The 25,148-nt window shown below is 36.3% G+C and overlaps 1 protein-coding gene across 3 annotated transcripts in view; it reads right to left on the reverse strand.

The window, feature by feature from the left end:
* Positions 1-679: 679 nt before the first annotated feature.
* The window catches only part of LOC149787511 (uncharacterized), a 144,533-nt gene continuing 120,064 nt past the window's right edge, over positions 680-25,148 (reverse strand). For 2 of the 3 annotated variants that reach the window (XM_089973631.1, XM_089973634.1), the window contains exons 2-4: positions 14,638-14,721; positions 2,627-2,718; positions 680-1,323 (exon numbers count right to left, since the gene is read on the reverse strand). In XM_089973631.1, the coding sequence (XP_089829757.1) occupies positions 1,108-1,323; positions 2,627-2,718; positions 14,638-14,721 (392 nt within the window). In that variant the 3' untranslated portion in view covers positions 680-1,107. Of the gene's footprint in view, positions 1,324-2,626; positions 2,719-14,637; positions 14,722-19,008; positions 19,097-25,148 lie in introns of those variants that run through there. The other variant, XM_089973633.1, reaches the window with a different exon arrangement.

The following is a 25,148-nucleotide window of genomic DNA, read 5'->3' on the forward strand; positions in this document are numbered from 1 at the left end:
TTGCTCAATCGGACGTTACTTGTGGTTGGAAATGATCAAATAGTCTCAAAAAAACTAATTTACTATGACAGATTAGTAGGTCATTCCAATCTTACCGCTCTCTCAAGTCCCTGATGTTTATATGATCAGCCTGTAAACGTGTGGTGAATTTACGAAAAAGGTAGGAGACTGTGCTGAAGAGTGCGTTTGATCATTAAATCTTCGATTATAGAACTAAATCTTCGATTATAGAACAAGTCTGGTATAGCAAAATGCAACTTTTCCCTGTGTAAATACCCGATATATTTCATTTGTGGTACCGAAAACGATACATCTTAACTCCTGGATTCGCCAAACCTTAAAAAATCACTTGTTTCGTGCCTCACGATGAAACATATCAGGTATTAAGGTAGGAAAAGAAAATACCCCCTATTTGTTTTTGGTATGTGCATCGACTGAATTATAAAAGATGCATCATGGTCTTTTGTCTTAAAAATTATAAATAATTATGTTTCAGTTATTTAATCTTACAGGGATAAACACTGCTTGCCATTACTTTTCGTCAAAGACGTTATTTTTTTCAAGCCCAAAATATTTATTTCGTGTCTTGGGAGCATTTAACAATTAAGATGACTATGATGAGATTTATACATTTTACGGAAAGAATTTGTTAACCAAGTCAGGAATGGGCAAACCAAAGCACAGTAGTTTCAGTTTATTCAAAGCAATTTTACAATGCTAGTTCTTTTTCAAATGAATACAATAAGCAAAGCACAAGTACTCAAAATGTGCATCATATGCCACAAAACTGTCTGGCTTTGGAATTTACTCCCACTTGCCATGGTCCTGTATTCTTCATAAAGCATTGTCAAAATTTCAATATCCCTTAAAATGTTAGTCAAACGATTTCTGAAGAATTATTAGAAGGCAGATGCACCTATATATTTTGTTACTGGTTTCAACCTGCATCAGTTTTAATTCATCTTCTCAGTTTCATGGAGCTTTCGAAATGGTTCATTTTTGGACCAAATTTATACCACATTAACTAATACATTAAAATACATACTAAATATTTAATAAAACAACATCGCGTATTCAGGTTCCTCCGATGTCCTCATATTCAACGCACTAATGCTTCTCCTTGTGACGACAAACCAGTACAGGACATGGAGAATGATGTACGATGTAGTCACTGACACTACCCATGACCGTGCGCCGGAACTTGCCCATACCACGAGTTCCGGTAACGATAAAGGTGGCGTTTTCAACTGTGGCGCAATCCACAACAGCCGCTCCAGGTTTTGGATCGCCATCCAGGCCAATTGCCCTGAATTCTCCTTGAATCTGAATTTGAAGAAGAAATGAGTGGAAAAACACGTTAATGATCATTGACATTTTATGGATTCTTGATTTAATCTGTTCTTGTTTCAACCATGGCAATATCCCCATGCCTTGCAGCCCTTTCTTAACGGGAGTGGGAGTTGGGGGTCGTGGCACGACATTACACACTAAAGTGCATACGCACACATCAGCGGATAGGGAATATCCTATAATTTTCAGGTTAACTTTATTAAGTGTGGTAACAATTATGTTTGGGAAAGGTCAAGCATCCACAAGTAAAGATTCGAACAATGTAAGGTGTTTATAAACCGACGAAACTGTCATTATATGACAGAAAAATTAGGCGTTAGAGCTTCTAATACCTGTAAAATTGAATGATACTGCACGATATATTTTAATCGACACGAAAATTTTAAATTTTAAATTAAAAGCTACAATACCCGATTGCCTGAAACCTTCATTTTATCTGAATATCATGCTTCTATAACTTAGCGAAAAATCTGGGATAATAAAGAATCGTTAATATTCAATATAGTCCATTTGCTGCGCCTCTGTTGGATTATCCGAATATGAAACCTGCTTTTGTCACCTGACAAACAATTCAACTCATCAGAACAAAATTAATTTTCCTAAAAATATAGAACAAGTGATGTGTTTCATTTTGATATGTTGGAATTTCTAATCAAAGCAAGTATTTTATTTCACGTAGTTGTTGTCAATAATCAACTATAAATGTTCAAATTACAATGTTTAAAAATGAAAATCAATGTAGTTTAAGATGAGTAAGAAACATTACTCGTTTTCCATTTGGATTCATATTTATAACATAATTGAATCCTGAAGAATAGTAAATTGAAATCCTACTGAGAAATGCTACTGAATAAATTATCATTAACGTCGATTTTTGGAGCCTCTATCTATTCATGATGGAAATGCAGTGTTTCAGAACTTAAACTACACTAATAAAATAGCGTCATTTCAAAGCACATGGCAACTGTAAAGAGACGTTAGTAAGGCGCCATGGTATGGTCTCATGGTTTACATACAGAAAAATGAATACAAAATATGAAGTTTGGTAAAATAATGAAAACGCAATAAGTAAAACGGACAGACAGAAAATGTATAAATTGACCAGTTTTGCATTAAAATCAGTAAGGGTGATGTATAATAATTTAAAACATATAGAAAAAAAATGTTTATGTTAAGCAAAGACTAAATACATGGTAAACCTTTAAAGAGTCATGTTTACCGTTTTTGCCTGTATATACTTCGTTTACCATAATGTACTAACAAACGTTAAACTCACCCCTTTTTCATTTAGTTTAGTTAAATAGTGTGTTTTCAATGTCTCCAATTTCTGGTTGGATTCTTTGATTAGCTCCTGGACCCTTGCAGGACCTGAAACCACAGTAAAGCAACTTTAGTTTTATACTGTAAACGCTGATCGCAGCGCATAGCAACCGTCCAGTCAATCCTCGCAACTGTACAGGGGGCGCAATGCCCATCTCAGATCCCATCAAACATCTTTAAGGGTAGGAGGTGGGAGGGTCAGAATTTCTTGCTATGCTATGCTATGCCAATCTGAAGAAAACTTGTAACAAACATACAAAAACAGAAACAAAACAACAAATAAAACATTTCTACTGCTTTGCAGTCAGTAGTGATATTCCATGTGATCTAACATTGACGGCTTGATGCAAACATTTCGAATTACGGGGCGGATTATGAACCCAAATATAATAATCCCCGTCCCCAAACCACCACCACTCTTTATACCATCATGTATATTACAGTAAGTAATGTTACAATATTAAATGCTGAAACTAGTGTATCCGAAAAACTAGGCATGCTTGACAGAATGATATATGTTGTAGCAAGATCGAACTGATCAAAGACTAAGCTCTTCCAAATTCTGTTATTTCTAGTCCAAGGTGCAATATCTGAAATTAAATCTTAAGCCATAGTGTGGAGGTTTTTGCATGAAAACTTATGAAACGAAAAATATTCATATTGTGGGAGTCTGACAGCCCAATTTATTTTTTTTTTTTGCTGTTGCATCTAGTACTAAAATCAAAATATAAGATAAACTAACGTGAGCTGGGTCATTTTGAAAATCAAAGTTAAAAATCACCACCACTTATATTTAGCTATGTCACCATTTCTTGTCTGTAAACGTTAAAATTCAACAACCTACTGAACCAGGGAGACTTTAGAATGCCTATAAAAAAAAAAAAATCGTCAGCAGAGATTTTACTGGTAAATAATTACCTAGTAAACAGGGCAGTGTAGTCTGAAGAAGAAACAGACAGAAAAGGAGGTGGAAAGACAACATTAAAGAGTGGCCAGTCGTGGGGTTTGGAGATTACCAAAAGTGCAGTGGAGAACAGGGAAAGATGGAGAGAATTGGTGGTGAAATCATGTGGTGTTCCTACGACATCAGTTACGGGACTGTGGAGGAGAAAGAGGAGGACAAAACGATGAAGTATAAGTTCACAATACACTATGAAGTACAACACCAAGTCTTGCGTAAATGCAAATAGGTAAATTAACGTTGAAATAATTATAATTATATTTAGTTCAATATGTTAAAATCCTGCATTAAATAAATTAACAAAAAGATCAATATTTGACATGATAATACCAAGGGAAAAAACATAAGTACTTCTTAGTTCTAATACGGCCTGAAAGTATTCTTTAAAAAACAGCTGAAACGTACGAATGTGTAGAATTTAAACAGACGATGTGGATCAGGTGGGCCTAATATCAATCACCTCGTTTACATCACAAATGACGATTTTGCTAAGCACATTTATGTAGTATTGATACAATAAAATATGCAAAATATCTCCTAAACTTAATAACATAATGAATTTACAAAAGTTTATTAAATCCTGAAAAAGTTCTTTCTAATGCAAAAGACATAATTAGCATGCACAAAATCTTGCTCATAATGGAAATCATCAACGATCTTGATGATAATGATCCTTAAAAAGAGGAAATAAATTCAGTCACTCAGATGCAAGATCACCTCATTAATAAGCGCGGATCCTACTTATATTTTAAACTGACCAATATCCTGATGACAAAGCATATTTCAATCGAATCGGATCAGAATCAAGGTCATGGTTAGAAGTGAAATTACATTTTAAAACTGAGGTTTTCAATTTTTGGTCAGTTCGAGAAACAAAGCAATCAGATGATCTCCATTTTGAGCACTACTTTTATTAAACATTTCATAAAATATGCTTCGAGTTTGTTTCTAAAGTAAATGAAAATAAAGATAAAGTGAAAATGAATAAACAATGAAAAAGTCCGGATGTGTTTAATTTACATAATTCGCACGTTTTCTCGATTGCTAAGCTAACTTAATGAATAACCGTGTGTAAGAAGCTTTTTGTGGGGTCAAGGTACAGCCTTTCAGCATTTTTGTCAAAGTTTTGGGTTTCCTTTTCCTGTTCAGGTTTTCTTCAGTGTTTTAAGCTTTTTTTAAGGTTTCTACGGTCAAAAGGAATTTTTAGGTTTTTTGATGTTTTTCTTCTTCTTCTAACCGAGCAGGTTTTAGAACGTTGATAAGCTCAGCCAACTAATCAGGGAAAAACTATATTATATACGATATACGGTAGTGTAACTGAACTACTAAAAGAATTTCATTAAGTTTTTTTGTTTTTCTTCGTAAAGGTACTTTAATACACTATTAAATACATATCGAGCCAAGTGCCTTTCTAAAGGAGTCAGTTAGTCAACCTCATGGAGGTCTGGGCACGTAGACCCTTGGACTACAAGACTAATCTACTATCAACTTAACTAAAAATTATATTTGAATAAGGTCGACCTAAATAGACATCGTTGTCAGAAAAAGAAACAAAGGGTGTTCATGTAAAGTATGCCTTAAAGTGCATGATAATTATGCCTTATCATTAGAAAATATATTTTTATAAGGATATAATAAACTTTAGTAAAATCAGCATGATATAAAATTTAGGAGACTGACATTCTACCGGACGAAAGGAATTTCCATAATTCAAGATACGACAATGTCTTCGTTTTAAATGTCGAGTACCTAAACCATCTCTGCTTTTCTTCAGCATTAGCAAGACATTCTAAATATATGGTGTGGTACAAATAATGTACGTCAACTTAGCACCACTTTCATTTAGGACAAAAGTGGAAATCATGTTAAGCATCCTAAGTCTTTTGGTGGAAACCCTCCACGTCATAGTAAGGATCCATTCTGTTGAAGCAATGACAAGATTTTTAAGACAGTCGCCATGCTGGATGTACGACTGGTTCCATTCGCATTTAGGACGTACTAAAAAGTCAACTGATACAAACCCCATGTTGTTACAGCCATCTACTTGGAGAGCAGAAGAGAAAACAATAGTTTCAAGATATGACTTTCAAGTTGGAAGTAACAATAACAAGATTATCAAGATGGTTACTGTGGTGGCCATACTGGAGGTTACATTGATACTAGTTTCATTTACGACCAATTGGTCTTCATAAGAAGTTTTCTGGTGATAACACCACATCAATATCACTTTCTGAATCACGCACAGAAAACACCATGTTTACGATCGCTGCCATTGCAGATATACTGGGTGTTAGACAATATTTCAATAAGGTCCAGCAAGACACCATAAAGTCTTTTAGGGAAAATCCTAAGCGGACACATTCAGGAGAGGCGACCATAATGGACGTCCAAGCAGCACTATTTTCTCTTCAGATCAACTAGGCTACGGGATGAACGCGTAAAAAGAAGTTGCTATGGAGAAGTAGCCGTTACAAACTTGTGCTGACGGACATAAGGATGTCGGACAAGAGACAATCCCATAATCTCTTGATCTATAATTGCTAAAAAGGGCGGTTATATGTTTCTAAAACTATCAACACCAATTAAAAGTTCCATATGTTATTTATGTGATTTTTAAAAAGTATAGTATCACAGGTGTAAAGAAGGTAGTGTCCGGCAAACGAATTTTCGTCAGCAATTATGACATGGACTGTGTATTGGAAGTACAATCTGACATATCCTGGACAATCACAGCTATGCACAATCAGAGTACTGTTTGCATCTCAAATCAATCCATAATAAATTGATTCAAGCTTGCTGCATTGCGTTGGTTAAGAGTGCAAAACAAGCTAATGAAACATTAAGAGCGACAAATGCAAATGCTATTGTTTACAGACTAACCGACTAAAACGTTACTCCTCAAAACTATCTGAAAACAAACCATTTCAATTTAACAAGTACGTATTTATGTTCAACACACAGCAAATGCATTTGGCTTGATCATATATAAATGAACCTAATAAATGTTCACTTTTGTATTACTTACCAGTTATGGAAAAAAAAAACAATTAGTCAGGACATCGTTTAAAAATTATCATTAAATGGTAATACAGGAAAAAATGAAGAGAAGTGCGTTTTATTTTCCAATGATTTCATATATGGTATATATGATAATGAAGAAATCCAAAAAGCAGTCAACAAGGCGATCATATAGACAGCTTTGGATTCAAAGGAGAATCTATAAAACTATAACAAATTTAGCCAATGAAAAGTTCACAGAAATACTGAAACGTTTTAGAGACAGGACTCAAATAGTTTATGAAAGACATTTATCCATACGTGTACATGGTTAGCTATAAGAGACTTTATGAAACAGCTCGATCATTATTATATATGTTGTATCCAACACTTAACAGTTCAATCATATACCATGGTTGCTAGTACCTCAAAAAATGTCATGTAACAATTTAACCTTCAAACGCTTGGAGATCTACACGACCATTGTGTGAATAATAATAATTTGATTACGTGTGCCATTTCTGAGGCATTTTAGGAATTTCTGTATTAAAGACTACAAAACAAACACACTATCACAGTGAACCAAGATTAGCTAATGGTGCAAGGTTAATGATAAACTGATCTATTCCGGATGATTGAGGGTGGAACGTGAGGTGAAATTAACATAAAACCTAATAGAATGGCTGAAGCAATTCATAAATAACATCTGGTTGGTTGGCGTTTTACGGTCAGAAAAACTAGTAGGTCATTTAGTGCCAAGGTAATTGGGATAGAGTGCCTTGCCAGAGGACACAACACGGTAAACATCCCCCGCTGAGCTTATGATAGGATTCGAACATGCATCCTTTCGGTTGCGAGTCGAGAATGTTAACCAGTGCATCGGCAGAGCTTCAAATACCACATGTAGTTTAAGCCTTAATCTAATTAGCTTTCTAATATCACTTGACAGTAAAAGTAATCAGATATTCCACACTGGATTAGAAAAGATACACACCAACAGCTGGTTTATGTTAAACATTGACTAGGGTTTATGTTCCATGAAAAACGTACTCTCAGGGCAGTATTTACTCCCCTTCCTAGCTGTATTGGTGTCTTGTATTTAATAGTGTAGAATGCCTTCTGCAATTATTCTTCAATAACAAATAACATTACATGGTGGCTGCGGTAAAAACACAGGATTGAAATTATCAGAGTTGAAAAATGGCTTCATTTCAATTTACAAATCCGGACAAATTTGACGTTTCAAGACGTAAAACTTGGGAAAAATGGTTTCAGCGCTTTGAACGCCTTCGTCAAGCGTATAGACTTGGCGAAAAAGTGGAAGAAATTCAAGTAAATACCTTGATTTATTCCATGGGAAGTGAGGTTGATAACATTTTGTTTTCGTCCAACCTGACAGAGGGAGATCAGAAGTGGAAGCCCGTGACAGATCGATTCCTGCGATATTGCATTCCAAAGACGAATGTAGTTTTTGAAAGGGAAAAATTTAATCAAACTAAAGTTGTATGGAAGTCTTTAGAAAGTTGGGGTAAACTTGTGACTTCTAGCGGGAATCGCGCCAGCGTTTGACAACCGCTCGGTCAAGTAAAGAACTACTGGCTTGTAACAAGAAAATATCTGGTGGCAGCGATGGGATATGTGAATAGTTATGTGATTGGGTTGAAAGTGATTTGCTTTTATTATCTATACAACAGACTATTCCTTCGCAAATTTGAAATCCCGACGTGTCCATTTTATCCTTCAATTTTACTCTAATCAATGCAAGACCACAGATAAAACAACCTGCAAAATATCTATCAACCGGCCGCACATCTGCGTAGTTTCTCGTCATCAGGTTTCCGTACCACCAGCCGTTCGCGCCGTAGAAACTATACGAATATCCCCTAACACTGGGAACTATTTTAACTCCGCCACCTCATGCCAGTCAATGTATACTTTCCAGGCACATTTCGCCAATATAACTGCACCACATTTGCCACCATGGCGACATAAACGGTATATGCCGAGTTCCTTCATATTAATTCCTTTGTGTAATTTACATGTTTCCTACCATAGTGCCACTGTAGTCACACCCCCAACGTACACCACTAGATTTTAATATGGACTATCTAACTCCAGGGACATTCGTTCGGATTTGACCTGAATTCAGTTGTAGTGAACCATGGCATCATGAAAACTCACTAACACTTCACTCCGTGACGTTTGCTCCTAGTAATTTGGCTAATTATTTCGGGCTAGGGATATTCCATTGCGCCGAATAAAATAATCACACAAGTAATCACAAATCTAAGAATTCCTGAAAACGGGGCGCTATAACCAAGTGCGCATACTTCAACTCTATTACAATATAACCAACAATGCGCTAAACGTGACGTTAATTCAAAACTAAAAACTAGAACCCCACCAAACTACGAATCAGCCAGGTTAAGTCCATTATTTAAGTTCAATAAATGAATTTAACTGACTTTCTTGTGCAAATACGTTGCGCCACTTAACACTTTTTGTCTACATTCACGTGCAATTCTCGTTGATTTCCATCACATATTGTCAGTTTCCTTCAAGAGTACTCCATTTTAATGTTCGATGCAACATTTTACATCTACTGTATTTTTCATTACCCCTTCCATTTCTGCTATTGGTTGTTTTGTTATAGTTCTATTTTTTTCAAAATGTACTACTGATACATATTTTATTAGCACAACTGGGTTTGGATCGTAACATCACGCTCTGTAACTACTTTCAAAATTACAAATATAATGCTAAATGGAAGTTCGTATAAAATTGTATCTTTAAAATCGGATTATCTACGCGAAAAGTGTAATGAATTTTGATTTAGCCATGTTGTAGAAAATCGGATTATCTACGCGAAAAGTGTAATGAATTTTGATTTAGCCATGTTGTAGAAACACTACTCAGATATAAAATGATTTGGGTTATTTTATGTTAATTCTTTGAGATTTTTTTCTCTCAAAATGTGCAAAAATTGTACACGATAAACATTTGTCCATATAATTTTTAAAAATATGCATAGCTAATTGAGTAATGGCGTAAATCTTGTATACTGTTGGCACAGCTGCTATACCTTCAATTACACTGTAAAAGCTTTATTTTTATACATATTTCGATCATACTTTACACAAAGACTTTCATCGCTAGTATCTCTGGCCAGTACGATTTTCATAAAAGCATGTTTAACTGACTAAAATGGCATGTTAAAAGTCGCTACTTCAGAAGCAGGATTCTGAACAGATATGCATTAAATAATGAGCTTTTATGATCAAGATCTCGGGAAAATTATATTAGGGGTGTGATATATGTTTATGAATGATGTGATATCACTTTCTCGATGGAAGCTGACTTTGGAAAAGAACCTCATACAATTTGGTAAATTGACTTTTACCCTCAAAAAGTGACACAAGTTTGATACTTAGTAAGATTTATTCATCTGAGATTATAACCCTTATCGAGTCTATATTACCTGAACCTGCATATATCTGATCAAGTTTAGGCTATAACACGTAGATCATTTGCACCATCACTGCATACGAGTGAAATGACTTGCCATCAAATTTACTAACTTTGTTAGCATACCACAGACAGTATTTCTGAACATATTTTAATCAAACTTTATTTTATCTCATTAAGAACTCAGATGATTGCGAGCATTAGCGATGAAATGACATACTTATGAGCAACGTTCCTTCTAAGCAAATGGTAGATGTGCGCGCTATGCGCGCTGCATTGAGCAAGCATTACGGTGACTTGAGCGGAGAACAATTCAGCTGCGCGGGGATGTCTAAGCAGCTGCGCGGCTGCGCGCTAGAGCAGCTTAGAGGGAACGTTGCTAAAGAGATTATCGGGCGATGATTGTTGTCAACCTTAACAAAATACATCTAAAGAAAACTTTTGGACATAAATATCGCGCTATGGTGACCTGGATAACGTATTTCTTACAAAATATAGCTTACGATTACGTTTTTGGTCTAAACTAGCTACCATACATTTGTTTCTTAATATTCGCTAGTACATCAAATATGCATTGATAAACTACGGACGAACATGAAAAAGTCAGTGGTATCAGTCTTTTTTGGCCGCTTCTAAAATACAAACTAATTCATCTCAAATGTTAGTCGAAATACATGTATCAGTTCAACTCTATCCACTCTATTACGAGCTATTGTGGGGCCCCGAGTGGCCGAGTGGTCTAAAGCGCTCTTCGTTACGGATCACTGCCATCTCACCTCTGTCTGCGGCGGTTCGAGTCTAAGATTCAGCCAATGTGGGTATGTGAGAAAGCTTGCCAGTAGCTTCTCGTGGGTCGGTGGTTCTTTCCGGGGTTTTCCCGGGTTCTTCCTCCACCATTAATACTGGCCGCCATGTATAGCCTATCGTGTGCTGAAAAATGGCGTTAAACCCCACAACAACAACAACAACGAGCTATTGTCCATCCACAAGGGACAACTCTAGTGTTTTCGATTGTTGCGGTAAAATGTGCAAATAAATAGACTCGGGTAGATCAGTACAACGCTAAGGGATATTTGCCTATCAAGTTATGTCCACTGTTTAGGACAATTTATCTGGGCTACTATACTGTGCGGGTGGGCAGTCATATTCATTCCATTTACTACTTATTAATCAAATATATGACTTCACTGCTCCTCCTGGGCTATTGGATACAGTGGCTATTGGATACAGTGGCTATTGGATAGTCAATAAAAAGATAATACTCTTACAATTGAATCTTTAAAATAGACCCTAAATGACATCATTTTATGACGTAAACTTTGAATTAACAAATGAACATGCGTTTTCAGTTCAAGTGAAGAGGTGAATTATTCGTTAGACATCGCTGAAGCTAATTTTGATTCTGTGACAGAAAAGATGTCCCCCATCCCCTTTTCTAAAATACATGTTAATAAAGGCTATGACATTATTTATTTTTTTTAATTTTAATTAAAGATTGATTCATTTGAGAATTTTAAACAATTTATTTTAATACGAAGAAAGTGGTCAACATTGGAAATTTGAACATATGTTCATGGACAAAGTCTGAATAATCCAACTACCAGAAACAGGTTTCAAATGCGCGCGTTATAGTTAAGGATCACAACAGAAGCACTGCTTGCAAACAGCGGTCCTGGGCAATACGTCTTCTGTCTTTAGTACCAGGAGCCTTAACAGTCCGAATATACCTTTGTGCTGTACAGTGTAACAGTGAATTTATTTGCAACATAGTTTGTCAGGGCAGTCAAGTTCGGTGAATCCAGGCTTATCAAATCATACATACCTGCCATATTCCCAGACAATGTTGGGGTGGAGGTTGAGATTCAAAAAGTGTGTTCTGTGGTACGAAGTGGAGTCAGTGCATGTGACAAAAAAAAACCAAAAAAAAAAAAAAACCAAAGGATCATAACAGTTAAGACTGCTGGACATTCGTCTTCTATCTTTAGCACCAGAAACATTCAACCCAAAATCTACCCGTGTGCTGTACAATGTAACTGTGAATTTATTTGCAAAATGTAGTTAAGTCGGTGCCTGTCAAATTCGGTGAAACTAGGTTCATCTGATCTCACACACCTGCCATATTCCCAGACAGTGTTGGAGGGTCAGTAATGCGTGACCAAAAAAGCAACGTCCTCCAATAGAGAATAAGCTAACTTTTCATATAAGCCTATATAAAATGACTGCAAATTAAAATTGGAAGAAAAGAAATTGTTTTTCTTAAGGCATTTAATAATACTTACACAAAGAACAGTTGCAAGAATAGTATTGTCAATTATTACCATACACATACATGCAAAGACTCACATACTCGCATATCACACTGACATTTCATAACAACATGACAAGTTTCTGTCTTTAAAATCCACAGAATGGCAAAATATATCCTCAGATTTCTGTCTTTGCTAATCTCAATATCTCAATAGGAGGTGAAAGGGTAATGCTAATGTCATTTGAGTTCATCTTACCATTCATCAGGGACTGGATGCTAATGTTGTTCAAACTTCCCTATTGGATTCCGAGAATCCTGGTTCGATTCGAGTTGTTCTTTGCGACCATAACAATAGCAATGTCAGAACTATATCTTATGCAGTCTGAAATCACGAGATATGCTCGTCTCTTTAGAAAGATAACTACACAACACGTCTGGGAGCGACTATTTCATTGGGGGATGTGGGGGATGGTACATAATATGTTTAGATTTAATGGGGACTTTACATGTAATACAGCAGTACTGAACGCCTACGTCTATTAGGGGTGATACCGCTCTATACATACAAATCAACGAGCGTGTAATACTTTCAGTACAGCATGTCAAATATGTTACACATGGTGATCCTATTTCAACGAACGGCTGTACACCCCAGCATGACTTGATGTGTTGTTTCCAGTATGTGCACAACATTAAATCCTCCAGTTTGCTGCTGTGAATCGCAAAGAAACAGGAGCTCCGTAATTTAGTTTTGCTGTCCATTGCTTGCATAGCTGAAAGCTTATTGCTGTCTGAATCAACTTTATAAATAAATCACAACTGAACACTATTTGCACAACTGAAACAATCGTGTGTGTGTGTGTGTTTGTGTGTGTGTGTGTGTGTGTGATTTGGATTTTTAACGGTAGCTTTATAAAAAAAATCAGTCATGTCGCCAAGATGTCTGCAATGTGACAGTTTATAGTGATGTCTACCACTGGGACATCATGTCTCTGACATCTAACATGATTTCACACCCAGTCCAGTCGTATTATCCTGACACCAGGTCGACCAGTTCTAACACGAACTTCTTAATGCTGATCGCCAAGCGAGGCAGCCGCTAGCACAATTTTTATAAGTCTTTGGTACGACTTGGCCGGGGTTCGAACCCACGACCTCCCGCATCCGAGGCCACGCTCTGATTGATGTAGCGTAAAATTCGACTTGATATAAACGTTATCGTCGTTCACAAACTTTCCAATAATATGTTCAGTGAAGACAATGATGTGTAATAAAACAGGCATCAGGCATCTCTTTAATTTACCTTTAACTTGATCTACTTTGTCAACTTCACCTATGCAAATTAACACAAAGGATTCCCCCGCATTAGTATTCAAGGAGATAACACATCATCGTAACTATCGCCAGCCAGTTAAGTAATACAGGAAATGGTGTTTGTTATACCTGACCTATTTGCCTTTAATTCCGTCTAGGACAACCTGCTGCATACGCCGCCCCATGAATAGTTTAATACGAGCTCTAAGCTGGGATGTTTATCGTTTATTGTATACAACAGAAGTTAAAGAAAGGGATTTTTACCAGGATTACTGAAAAGCGTGTTTTTCGAAAAACGATCGGGTCAGAGTATAAAAAAAATCGTGGCTTAGCGTGAAACGTGGCAGGTATAATCTCATCTACACTACTGCATATATGAGCTTCAGCAAGGTATTTACAGATATTGAAATGCAAGGTAGCATGTCATGTAAAATGATTCGTGCAAGAAGAACTTAAATGAATGAAATCTCGCACTGCGAAATGTGAGAGCTTTTACATTGCAGAATTGTTTGCTACATCATTCCATCTAGCACCCTTGTAGCAACAATAGGGAAACAAGAATGGTGCTCTAGGATGATAACAAAGCTTGCAAGGACATATTACGATAAGACGTATATCCTTGCCATCGTTCTAGATTATTAACAAGGCTAATAATAAATAAAAACCAGATGGTTAACACAAGGTCGAGGCTTTTCGTGTGTTTGTGTAATTCTTCTTGTGATGAAAGCAACCGAGATAGAAGCATATTACATGCAAAAATGTCAAAGATGTTGACCTATGCTGATATAATATTTGATGTGAGAGAGAGAGAGATACATTTCATCCAGTTAATCCTGACCCAGACTTTATAAACGTATTATTCATACAATCAACCTATCGGACAAACAGGATTCTTTCTGCACCTACCATTTATTGTAAAAAAAAAAATACTTCAGACAACTACGAGAAAGAAACACTTAATTTAAAACAAGAAAATGCTTACTCATCATGGTGACATTGGTGAAGGCTTCCGGGCAGTGTACACATATTACTTTGTTTTCTGGTCGATGAAAATTTTGGACATACCCTGAAAAAGAAAAGAACTCATCCTGTAACCAGTAAATATCAGAATATTGTATTACTGTCATAAATTAAATCAAGCATTTACAGAATTGCGCGTTTAAGTGTATATGTGTGTGTGATTTGGATTTTTCACGTAGCTTCAAAAAAAATGTTAGTCCTATCGCCACGATGTTTGCAGTGTGGTAGTTTATAGTGATGTCTATCATTGGGCATCATGCCGCAGATATGTAGCATGGTGTGCCACCCAGTCAAATTATCCTGACACCAGGTTAACCAGTCCTAACACTAACCTCTTAATGCTGAGCGCCTAGCGAGGCAGCTTGAGTACCATTTTTATATGGCTTTGTTATGACTCGGCCGGAGGTCGAACCCGCGACCTCCCGCATCCGCGGCGGACGCTCTAACCACTAGGTCGCGTGTTTATGTCATAACATGTGTTCTATGTTTAAGCTCTTTTGCAAATATTTAAAGAGTTATATGTAGAAACCTCATTACGAAAAATATTCTTTACTTGGAAGTCAGGTTGGTATTACCAAGATACAAATCCGCGAATTTCATGTTTCTTTTTATAACTTCTGTACTTTTCTTGTTTTATTTTTTTCTGTGTCATCCAAATGTTTGTACAAGTTGAACAAATATATGTAATTCGAGTCAGACTCTGACACTCTAGTAATTTCTGTGATTATAGTATCTTACTAAAAAAAAAAAAAAAAAAAAAAAACCCATCAAATCACCCGTCAATTGCATCTTGCTGACTGCCCTCCAAATTTATGAAAAACGAAAAGAATTTGAATGGAGATTAACCATCTGGGCAATGACCCCGTATGTTTGCATCGATTTCGATATCGCCTGCCGGCGTAGACGATGTGTCAGAACACTAATAAACATATATTATTTCAGCCAATATAATGTTTTTACATAGAAAAAAAAAGATAATGTTACATGTAAACAAAATGGGTGTGATATATGAAAGATTCCCAGGTTAATATTGCGTGCCTAGATTACATTTTATACTAACAATCAACTTTTAATCGAATTGGAACGGAAACATATTCGAGTCTACTGGCACGACAATGTACTTGAACTTTATTTATGGACATTCATTACCTCGAGCATCTGTAGTCCTAACAAACAACTCCGGATCTTTCTAGAATATTAACCTTCTGTTCGTTAGTTTTTTTTCTAACAACAAAATACAGCTTAAAAACAAGCAAACCAAAAACAGGTCTATTAGGAAATTTTAATTATTGTTTTGTAGAAGATCAAAATACGGCCTCCTTATAAAGAATATTAATACTCCATCTGTTAACGATCGGATCGTACTTTTAAGCAAGCAAACAAAACCAGTTTTAAATAACATGAAAAGCTTGTGTGTCAATGAAAGATTAAAAAAAGTGCAACCAAAGACAGACATAAAAACAAACGCTGTTTAATAAATACCTGCACAAAATACATGCAAAATCATACTGCTCCCAAGGAATAGCAAACACGTATTTCATCTATTGCAATATCAAACATGTACATCATCTCCAAACATACTGCTACCCAGCTCCTAACTACTTTCACTGGTTTCATTGTTTCACATTATGATTATAAAAAATATCTGCAATGGCATTGCTATAAGCAATTCTGCGGAAAATACTGATTATAGACTCCGTACTCCAAAAATGAAGAGAAAAAAAAAACATGACATTAACGATCACAAGAACAATTAAAGTTTTAAATAAGAGTATCACAAACTGCACATTACACGCCAGTGCCGTGTTTAAAAGTTATTCTATTTAGGCATTAGGACCGTTCCTGTGGCCTAGTGGCTAGAGCGTCCGAAACGGACGCGGGAGGTTGTGGGTTCGAACCCTCGCCAAGTCATACCAAAGACTTATAAAAATCATGGTATTAATATCTGCATCGTTAGATGCTCAGCATTAAGAGGATATTGTTAGGACTTGTCTGTCTGACGTCATGATAATGGTACTAGGTGGGAAATAATGCTAGATGTCTGCGATATGATGCCCCAGTGCTAGACATCACTATAAACTGCTACAATGTAGACATCGCAGCGATATGACTGAAAAATTGTTAAAGCTATGTTAAAAATCCAAATCATACACACACACACACACACACACACACACACACAAAATCAACACTATTTAGGAATTAGTAAAATATGGTTGATTCTAAGATTATCAACCGACGGTTTTGATCGAGCTCCACCTTAGGTAAAGGTATGCGGTCGTCAACTAACTTTAATGTGACGAAACCATTATTTTCTTATTGGACTTACCATAACCCTATCCTCTAAGCTGTGAACCACATGATCTACTGGTTTCTTTACAAATGCAAGTGCACGTAATTTCCAAAGTTTGCCTAATGGACTAATGTTAGCTGGTAAAACCAATTTAATTTTGAACCAGAATTACAAATTTTGCATTTTAACCTCCAAATCAACTTACCAATCTCACACCTAAAATTCACAAAAATAAAGTAAAATTTAATGCTAATACCCTTACTTAAGGAAATAATTCAAGACAACAGATATGCGATTACTCGAGACCGACGACAGACGTCTTCATTTGAAGTTTCCAATCCACGTAATGAACTCTTTTTTTGCACCGCATCTACAAATAAATTGATACGGCTTGATTATCCGGGACTATCCAAAGAATAGTCAAAATTGTTTTAACGTGCTTGTCTCCTCTGTTAATCAACAGGAATAAATACTTTGTTTTGCCAATGTCCCTGTTCATATGACACCAGACTCTTTCTGTCGCATGTACACGTGCTTTACAACTGTTCTATAGGATAATAACCAAGAGATTCAGATTATTTCCTCCACTGTTTAAGTTTCTCTGCCTTTTAATAATATCCGCTACTGCTAGAAATACCAGGCACAAGTTTTTATTGCCAATCGAACTGGTTATCGAAAAGTAGCCATCTATATTGCTTGCCTAATTCAACTGTTTGGCGACGATAAATTGTCATATCCTAGTGCACAAACAATCGAGGCATGACACGTTCCCATTATAACCTGCAAATGTCACCCGACAACTTTGTTGATACTGATTATACCCCTATTGGTGTCTCTTCTTGGTAAACATTTAAGTGCTCTGGTCTTTATCAATGACACCTTAACCTCAAGGTAAAATGAACAAGCCGTACAACATCACGGAAAGAACTGTCTGATCTTCATAATGATTCAACTCCAGGATTAAGAAAATATATCGATGGGTTCAGTCAATATAATAAAATGATGAAATTTTTTATTATTTTTTTTTCTTTTACAAAAAGAAATTGTGTGGCTGTGAACGTGACCCCAAGTCATACAGGTAAGTTAATGCATTTCTTAAGTTTCGTAACGATCACGTTGGGAATCTTATCGAAGAGCTAATAGAATCTGACCAAATAAAAACATTTTAATCAAAATCTTAAACTGACGATGCCACCCCCGTCAGACGTGGGCTCAACAAAAGCGAACGAGTCCTATCGATTACTGATAAAAGCTGTTTTTCTGGCTCGAATAGACAGGCATAATGGTTTGCCGGGTTACAAATGAGATCGGATTTGCACAAAACTGCGTGCACGATATTTCCATAAATCCATGTCAGTGAGACTGGACCGCAAATACGCTAAACAGCATATTCCTCAGTTAAGGCATCGAACCGTCTATTTTATATAAAACAAATGCTTTAATTTATAACTGACCGCAACTGCAGACGACAGTCGGAACGTACAATATCGGGCCTAGTTATGTATATAAATTAAAGCATTTGTTTTGTATAAAATAGACGGTTCGATGCCTCAAACTGAGGAATATGCTGGTTTCTCAAACATAAGAATGTATGAGTGCGAAGACTTATTCAGAAATTCAAGCGATTATAAACAATCTACAATTCATACAATATCGCTTATTCAATATAATTTCAATTAACATTGGAACCACTTTTCTCTACGTAATTTATGATGGTCTGATAAGCTCGATGCATTTGGGAGATTATACTGACCAAATAACTCATCTTGTCTGTCCCTAATAGTCCCGGGTTCTTCCTCCACCATTAATACTGACCGCCATGTATAACCTATCGTGTGCTGAAAAATGGCCTTAAACCCTACAACAACAACAACAACAACAACAACAACAACTGTCCCTAATAGAAATATCTTGCATTGGAATACTTGACATTGTTTCTTCTGCTACCGTATATTCAAGTTTTTTATCATTATAAAAAAACGCAGTCACGCTTTTTACGTCCTGCATGTTGTAAATCTTTTACAGTTCAAAGGATTTTACCCGATATCTTGTCTTTATCTTTCCCACAGGTGTCTTTTAGGATAGTTGTTGTTGTTGTCGGGTTTAACGCCATTTGTCAGCACAAGATAGGCTATAAATGATGAAGAACACCGAAAAACTCTGAAAAAAACAACCACCCACGAAAAGTACCAATCTATCTATCTATAAATACGTTGACACAGTCACACTTGACTATTAAGCAACGGGTGGTACGTGGTAAAAGATAAAGTAAAGATGGAAGTGATATAACAGTCAGAACAGTAATGATAGGAAAGGCAGAAATAAGTTAAAGTGTGTCAGTGTACGTTTTCGTCCCTTCATACTCAGACCAATCCGGCTACCGTAGCGGCAATGAGATATGGAACCTCAACCGGCATAGCCCTGAGAATCACTAGGTCTTACTTGTAGCTGACTAGTTCATTAGAATGTGATTTTGGAAAGCTCCTGCTTGTGAGATACCAAGTCAGGAGCTTCTGCAATTACTGATGGTAATTTGTTCCAAGTCCCTATTGTACATGGGAAGAAGCTGAACTTGAAACAATTTGTCGATGCTGACTTTAATTGGAACTTTTTCCTGTGGTTTGCCCTAGTTTGGCTATATGCCAGGGTCAGGTATTTGTCTGCTGGTATGTCCGCTAGGTTGTTTGCAATCTTGTACATCATGGTTAGCTGTAAAGTATTATCCAACTTGGATTGTGCTTATGTGGCGATAAACCCTGTCCATACATACGTGCATGGAAGTTTTTATTGTGAACACACGATTTGTCCCATGTACGATTATCTTGATTCACCACAAATGACCATAAAAACGGGGTACAATATGCGATTTTTTATTTAAAAAATTAATATACAGTTATACAAGTTTATAGCAAACCCATCAAGCACACCGTCATGATTTCAATGATTCAATATATAAATTAAATGTTCGAGAACGTAGTGCCTGAGAACATGAAGGAGATGGAATTCCTTATGTCCTGAAAAACTACCACACCTTTGCATGAAATGAGGAATAATTCTAACTGCGTTTGCTGGCACTTACTAAAATGGACGATGGACCCTATTACGTAACAGGATTTCTAAGCCAATCGTTAACATAGATTACTTTTCACGATGCTCATGAATCTCATGAAGATCGGCAGACACCTTTTCTCCTCGAGCCACGTTTAGACGTGTTTAACATATTGTAATTTTAGCTAGTGATGATGGATAGATACTTGGCTCCAAAGCTCAATGATGCTACAACTACATTTATGAGTTTAAGTGAAGTTGTAACCACTAATGACAAATTTGCTTCGATTTAACCAATTCTGAAATTTAGCTTAATTTGTTTTAAATGAACGAGATATCCCTTATACACACACACACACACACACATTATATATATATATATATATATATATATATATATATATATATATATATATATATATATATATATATATATAAGCTCTTTGGTTTTTCATAATAAATAGGAATCAATGTAAAGTCATCGTAATCATTATGTTTACTTTGAGATTCATTCTTTCCTGAGGTACCAAAGACTATTCTTCATGATTTTACTGTGATCATCAACTATTTGAGCATGAACGAAATAATGCAGGGTCTTTTTTTATATTTTCTGTTTTTTTTTAATCGACAAATTATTAATTGCAAGAATGATGTGTTGTACGACTATATATATATATATATATATATATATATATATATATATATATATAAACTTCAGCAGGTGATAAGACACACTTCTTTGATATGTTTTTCTGAATCAAACATACCCTGGCCTCGCAAAGACCGCACCATCAGATTTCAACAACTAAAATCTCTGCGAGAAACACCATTCGTACTATTTTTTTAAATAAATGCATTGTTTCTTTGCATTTAATTGGTTTCAACTGACCAACAGAATAAAGTTTAAAAAAGGCTAAATTTAAGTGGACCATTCGTCTCATTAAAAAAAAATAATGACACAAGATAAAGAGTCCCACTAAATCAATGATCAACAAATGTAGCACAAATTACAAAACTGTTGTTGGACCACGACTGCCCTACCGCTGCGCCTGGCCTCAATACAATACATGGTGTAACGAACATAGGCACGGACAAGGGTAACGCTCTGTCCAGTAAACCTCGTGTATGGACATTAAAACGGGATACTAAGCAAATACATTAATGAGGATTTTGGGCCATGTTAAGATGCAGGGAAACACCTCCCCCCCCCCCCAAAAAAAGCGAATAACCTTTATACAACCTGGCAGATGCTTACGTTATGCATACATTTAAACAGACATGTAATCATGACAAAATTTAATTATTTTCGGTTTTTATCGTAGACAGTGCGCCCACGAAAGGCGAATCCTTCAAATATATGGTCCATATTACTTTTCTGCATAAACTGTTGGATAACCTTTACAGGATCCACCCCTCAGCAACAGGTCACCTCCATCAGCCCCCTGTGTGGACACGCAGGACTATTATTCTACACAGCCGAATTCGCAGATAAACATATAGCTTTTAATAAATTAATGCAAGTTGTTCACAATTCGTCTCTGCACGACTATATTAGCTAGTCATTACTCATTTACTAGGGCTAGTCTGCGATGTACCTTACTTTTTATTTCCAAACTGAAACTAATCTCACCTATGAAATCGGACAAGCAGCACATACGCAATGCACGCTCCTGTATATCGTAAATTTACTCGACACTATATCGCCAGGACTGTGATGAAGTGGCATTAAGTCTCATATTTATACACTTATGTGTACAGTACACAGTTCACTACATATTGCTATGAGAAGAAAGGTTGATTTTAATGTCTCTAACATACCTCCTCCTAACAGTGGCCTATTGATAAGATTACTAAGGTGGCAGGGTCCAGTTTCGTAAATTGGCCCCTGGCAAATTTCTTAACTTAAGGCTATGGTGGGACTTTTTCAGCTATTATTGTCTACTATTCAAAGATATAGATATATTTGTGAACTAGATGTTTCGGGCTTGTGTTGTTCTTGAAATTATGTCAGGTATGTATACCTTCAGTAGTTACTCTGCAGTATATTGATAGTGAAATACCAATAGCCGGCTAGGAAGAAGAGCTATTCCCATGACAGTAAACACATGGGTTTGGGGCATGTAGAATATCTCAAAAACGGCTTGGATGACAACTATTTTCAGTTACATCAGCCTGTTTAGTACACGCTGTTTTGCACAAATGTCATCAAGGAAAAAGGCTTGTGTTTGCACTGTGAGCATCACATGGTGTCAAAAATGACCTTCGGACATGAAAATTGCAGGTAGAAATTTCAGGTTGGGCTGAATAAACTTCTGCTATGAACTGCCATTGACTTATTTGATCAAGTGGATAATATTCTTATGCTTTGTTTTAATATAGGTATCCAAAAATATGGACCGTTTGGACCTCACTAGTGTACTTGATTTTTTTTAATGATTTTTTTATACTATGTGCTGATTGCGATATTAACTTTGTACATAAAAACTGGCCCCTGCCCCCTAAACATCACAGGATTCAGTCAGTAAGTTCATAGCTATGACGATGTTATTATGTGCCATCGTACCACAAAACACGTAATTCAGATTATATGAACACTGTAAACGTAAGCTTGCCAAATGGAACGTAATTCACATGAAAAGCACATTGTAAACGTATCCATAGCTCTGGTGAAACATACTGGGTTCGGCCCGAATGTAAATATTGATAAAAACGTGTGTGACTTAGATTTTTAAAGTAGCTTTAACTATTGTTCATTTATATTACTAAGATGTCCACAGTGTGGCAGTTTATAGTGATGCACAGAGGCATCATGCCGCAGACATATAGCATGATGTCCCGCCCAGTCACTTTATCCTGACACCAGGCCAAGCAGTCCTCACACTAATTTCTTAACGTTGAGCGTCTAGCGAGGTAGCTGTTACTATCATTTTTAGAAGTCTTTGTTATAACTCTGCCGGGTTTCCAACCCACGACCTCCCGCATCCGAGTCGGACGCTCTAAGCGCTAGGGATAAAAATATGTCTGGACTGGCCTAGAGTGTGACATACATTTCACATTTCAGACTTGGGTTCAAGTACTTTCGTTAATTACCATTTCTTGTATAAGGATCTTGCAGATATTAATAACGATTACAATTACAATTATGACTTTTCAATTACACCATATCAGAGCCGTTCAATTACAATTATAAATTCAGTGTAATTCATTACTAAATTTCACCAATTACGCTGCAATTAAACCTAAGTCTGAATCCCACAGTAAACTAAGTAAAATCATATATTTAGCTTGACTGCTTATTCTATATTAACTTCTATATTGTTAGCCTAACACCTGACAGTAGGGATAAATATGTATATTTTCTCAAGTTTTAACATTTATTTACAATTACAAACACGTCGATCTTTCTATTGGAATTGACTTGTAATTGGGCAATTACGCAAATCTAGACCTTCAATTACAATATAATTACAACATATCGGTGATGTTCAATTACAATTTTTTTTATTAAAAAAAAACTAACTGTAATTGCAATTAATTACCCAATTACACCAGTTACGTTGTAATTGAACCCAAGTATACAGTCGTTGAACTCAAATTGCTACTAAACCCTGTTTCATCTTTTCTCACTCGGGAGAAAACTTGATCACGGTACAGATGCATGAGGTATTGTCATTATTTCTGAAAATATTTTGAAGGCCGCTGTTCCATCTTCCCTCAACTGGCTGATAGCAACCCAGATTTCATCTCTTCTTTTTCTCAGACATGACTGAAAATCGGTTGATATTGTGCCAGTTCCAATTTTACATCTGCTGCAGTCACTTTCTTAGGTAATAATAAAGTTTTTTCAAGAAATAATCAAAACGTGCCATTTTTTGCTTATAGTTGCAATGCAAGATCCGAACCTTCAGCATGCTTTAAAGTGATGCTTCAAAAACCTCTCTTGCCCTGCCTTTAAAGTCTTGCAGTCTGTACTCTCATGTGGAGCTCGTCTTTTCTATAAATAAAGCCTGTTGCAGGTTGTCCACTCGAAAGACCCGGATCCTATTTCTGATTGTGCAGTGCTTAACTTCAAACTAATTATGTTCCAGACTGATAAAGCATAGCTGTAGGCTTCATACACTTTTAAAAATGGTTTTAAGAATCTTTCAAGGCGTCTTTTTAGCACATGTATTAATGGCGCATCATACTGTAACTCTATATTTACCTCGACAAATGGTATTAGAGCATCTACCAAACAAAAAGACATACATGTCGATTTGCTGGAGTTGTGTCTCACTTCACTTTTCTTGATCTGGATGATGCAGACATTCCTTGCTCTTCGAAAAATTCATAAAGAACCCCAGTTGTCCAGACGTCTTTTTAAGCACTTGTTGATGCTAAGTCATCTGGTTGAAACATGATTTGGAAATTTATTTTATTGTCTATCATGTAAACTGTACATAACTTTGAACACTGATTACCGTTGACTGCTTTTATCCAAATAAAAATATATATCAATCAAACGCTGGTCAACATTATGTGGAAGACACGCAGTACCTTTTGCAGCAGCTATATGTAAGAGGTGACACACAACCCAAACGATACAAATTTGGTTGCTCTTTGATCGTAAATCCATACAGTCCTCTCTCCTTTCCAACCATCACAAGGGCAATGTACGACTAAAAAGCAAAGCAATTCTTCCAATGAATGTCATGAATTTTTAACTCATTCTGTGTCACATTGATTACTTCTTCACCTAATGCAGAACCTTCATAAAGAGGGATTGAGACAATGTCTAATATTACTGATGATGATACTGGATCAACAGTTCTCAGTGTTTCCCTATACGCATATTTGTGCGTCAGGGACGCACGCTGCAGTAAATTGACGCACACGTTTTGTTGCCGTGCGTTTTTATTTTTTTTATTTTTTTTTTTTGCCACAAAGGATTCGCATAATGCGATCAGGATTTATTTAATATCCAATGCTTTGGATGAGGGATGGCATCGTGTATAGTTTGAACTTAGGCATAGACTGATTCTCTGTTTTTGTTTGCTCCCTGAATTACACACCTCTTCTCGTATTGCGGAGTGCTACACAGGGAGCAGACGAAACAGGGAACCAGACTAGCATAGGCAACGTTATGACTCAGT

Source organism: Sinohyriopsis cumingii, chromosome 11 (assembly GCF_028554795.1).
Source record: "Sinohyriopsis cumingii isolate HCF-2022 chromosome 11, ASM2855479v2, whole genome shotgun sequence".
NCBI lineage: Eukaryota > Metazoa > Mollusca > Bivalvia > Unionida > Unionidae > Sinohyriopsis > Sinohyriopsis cumingii.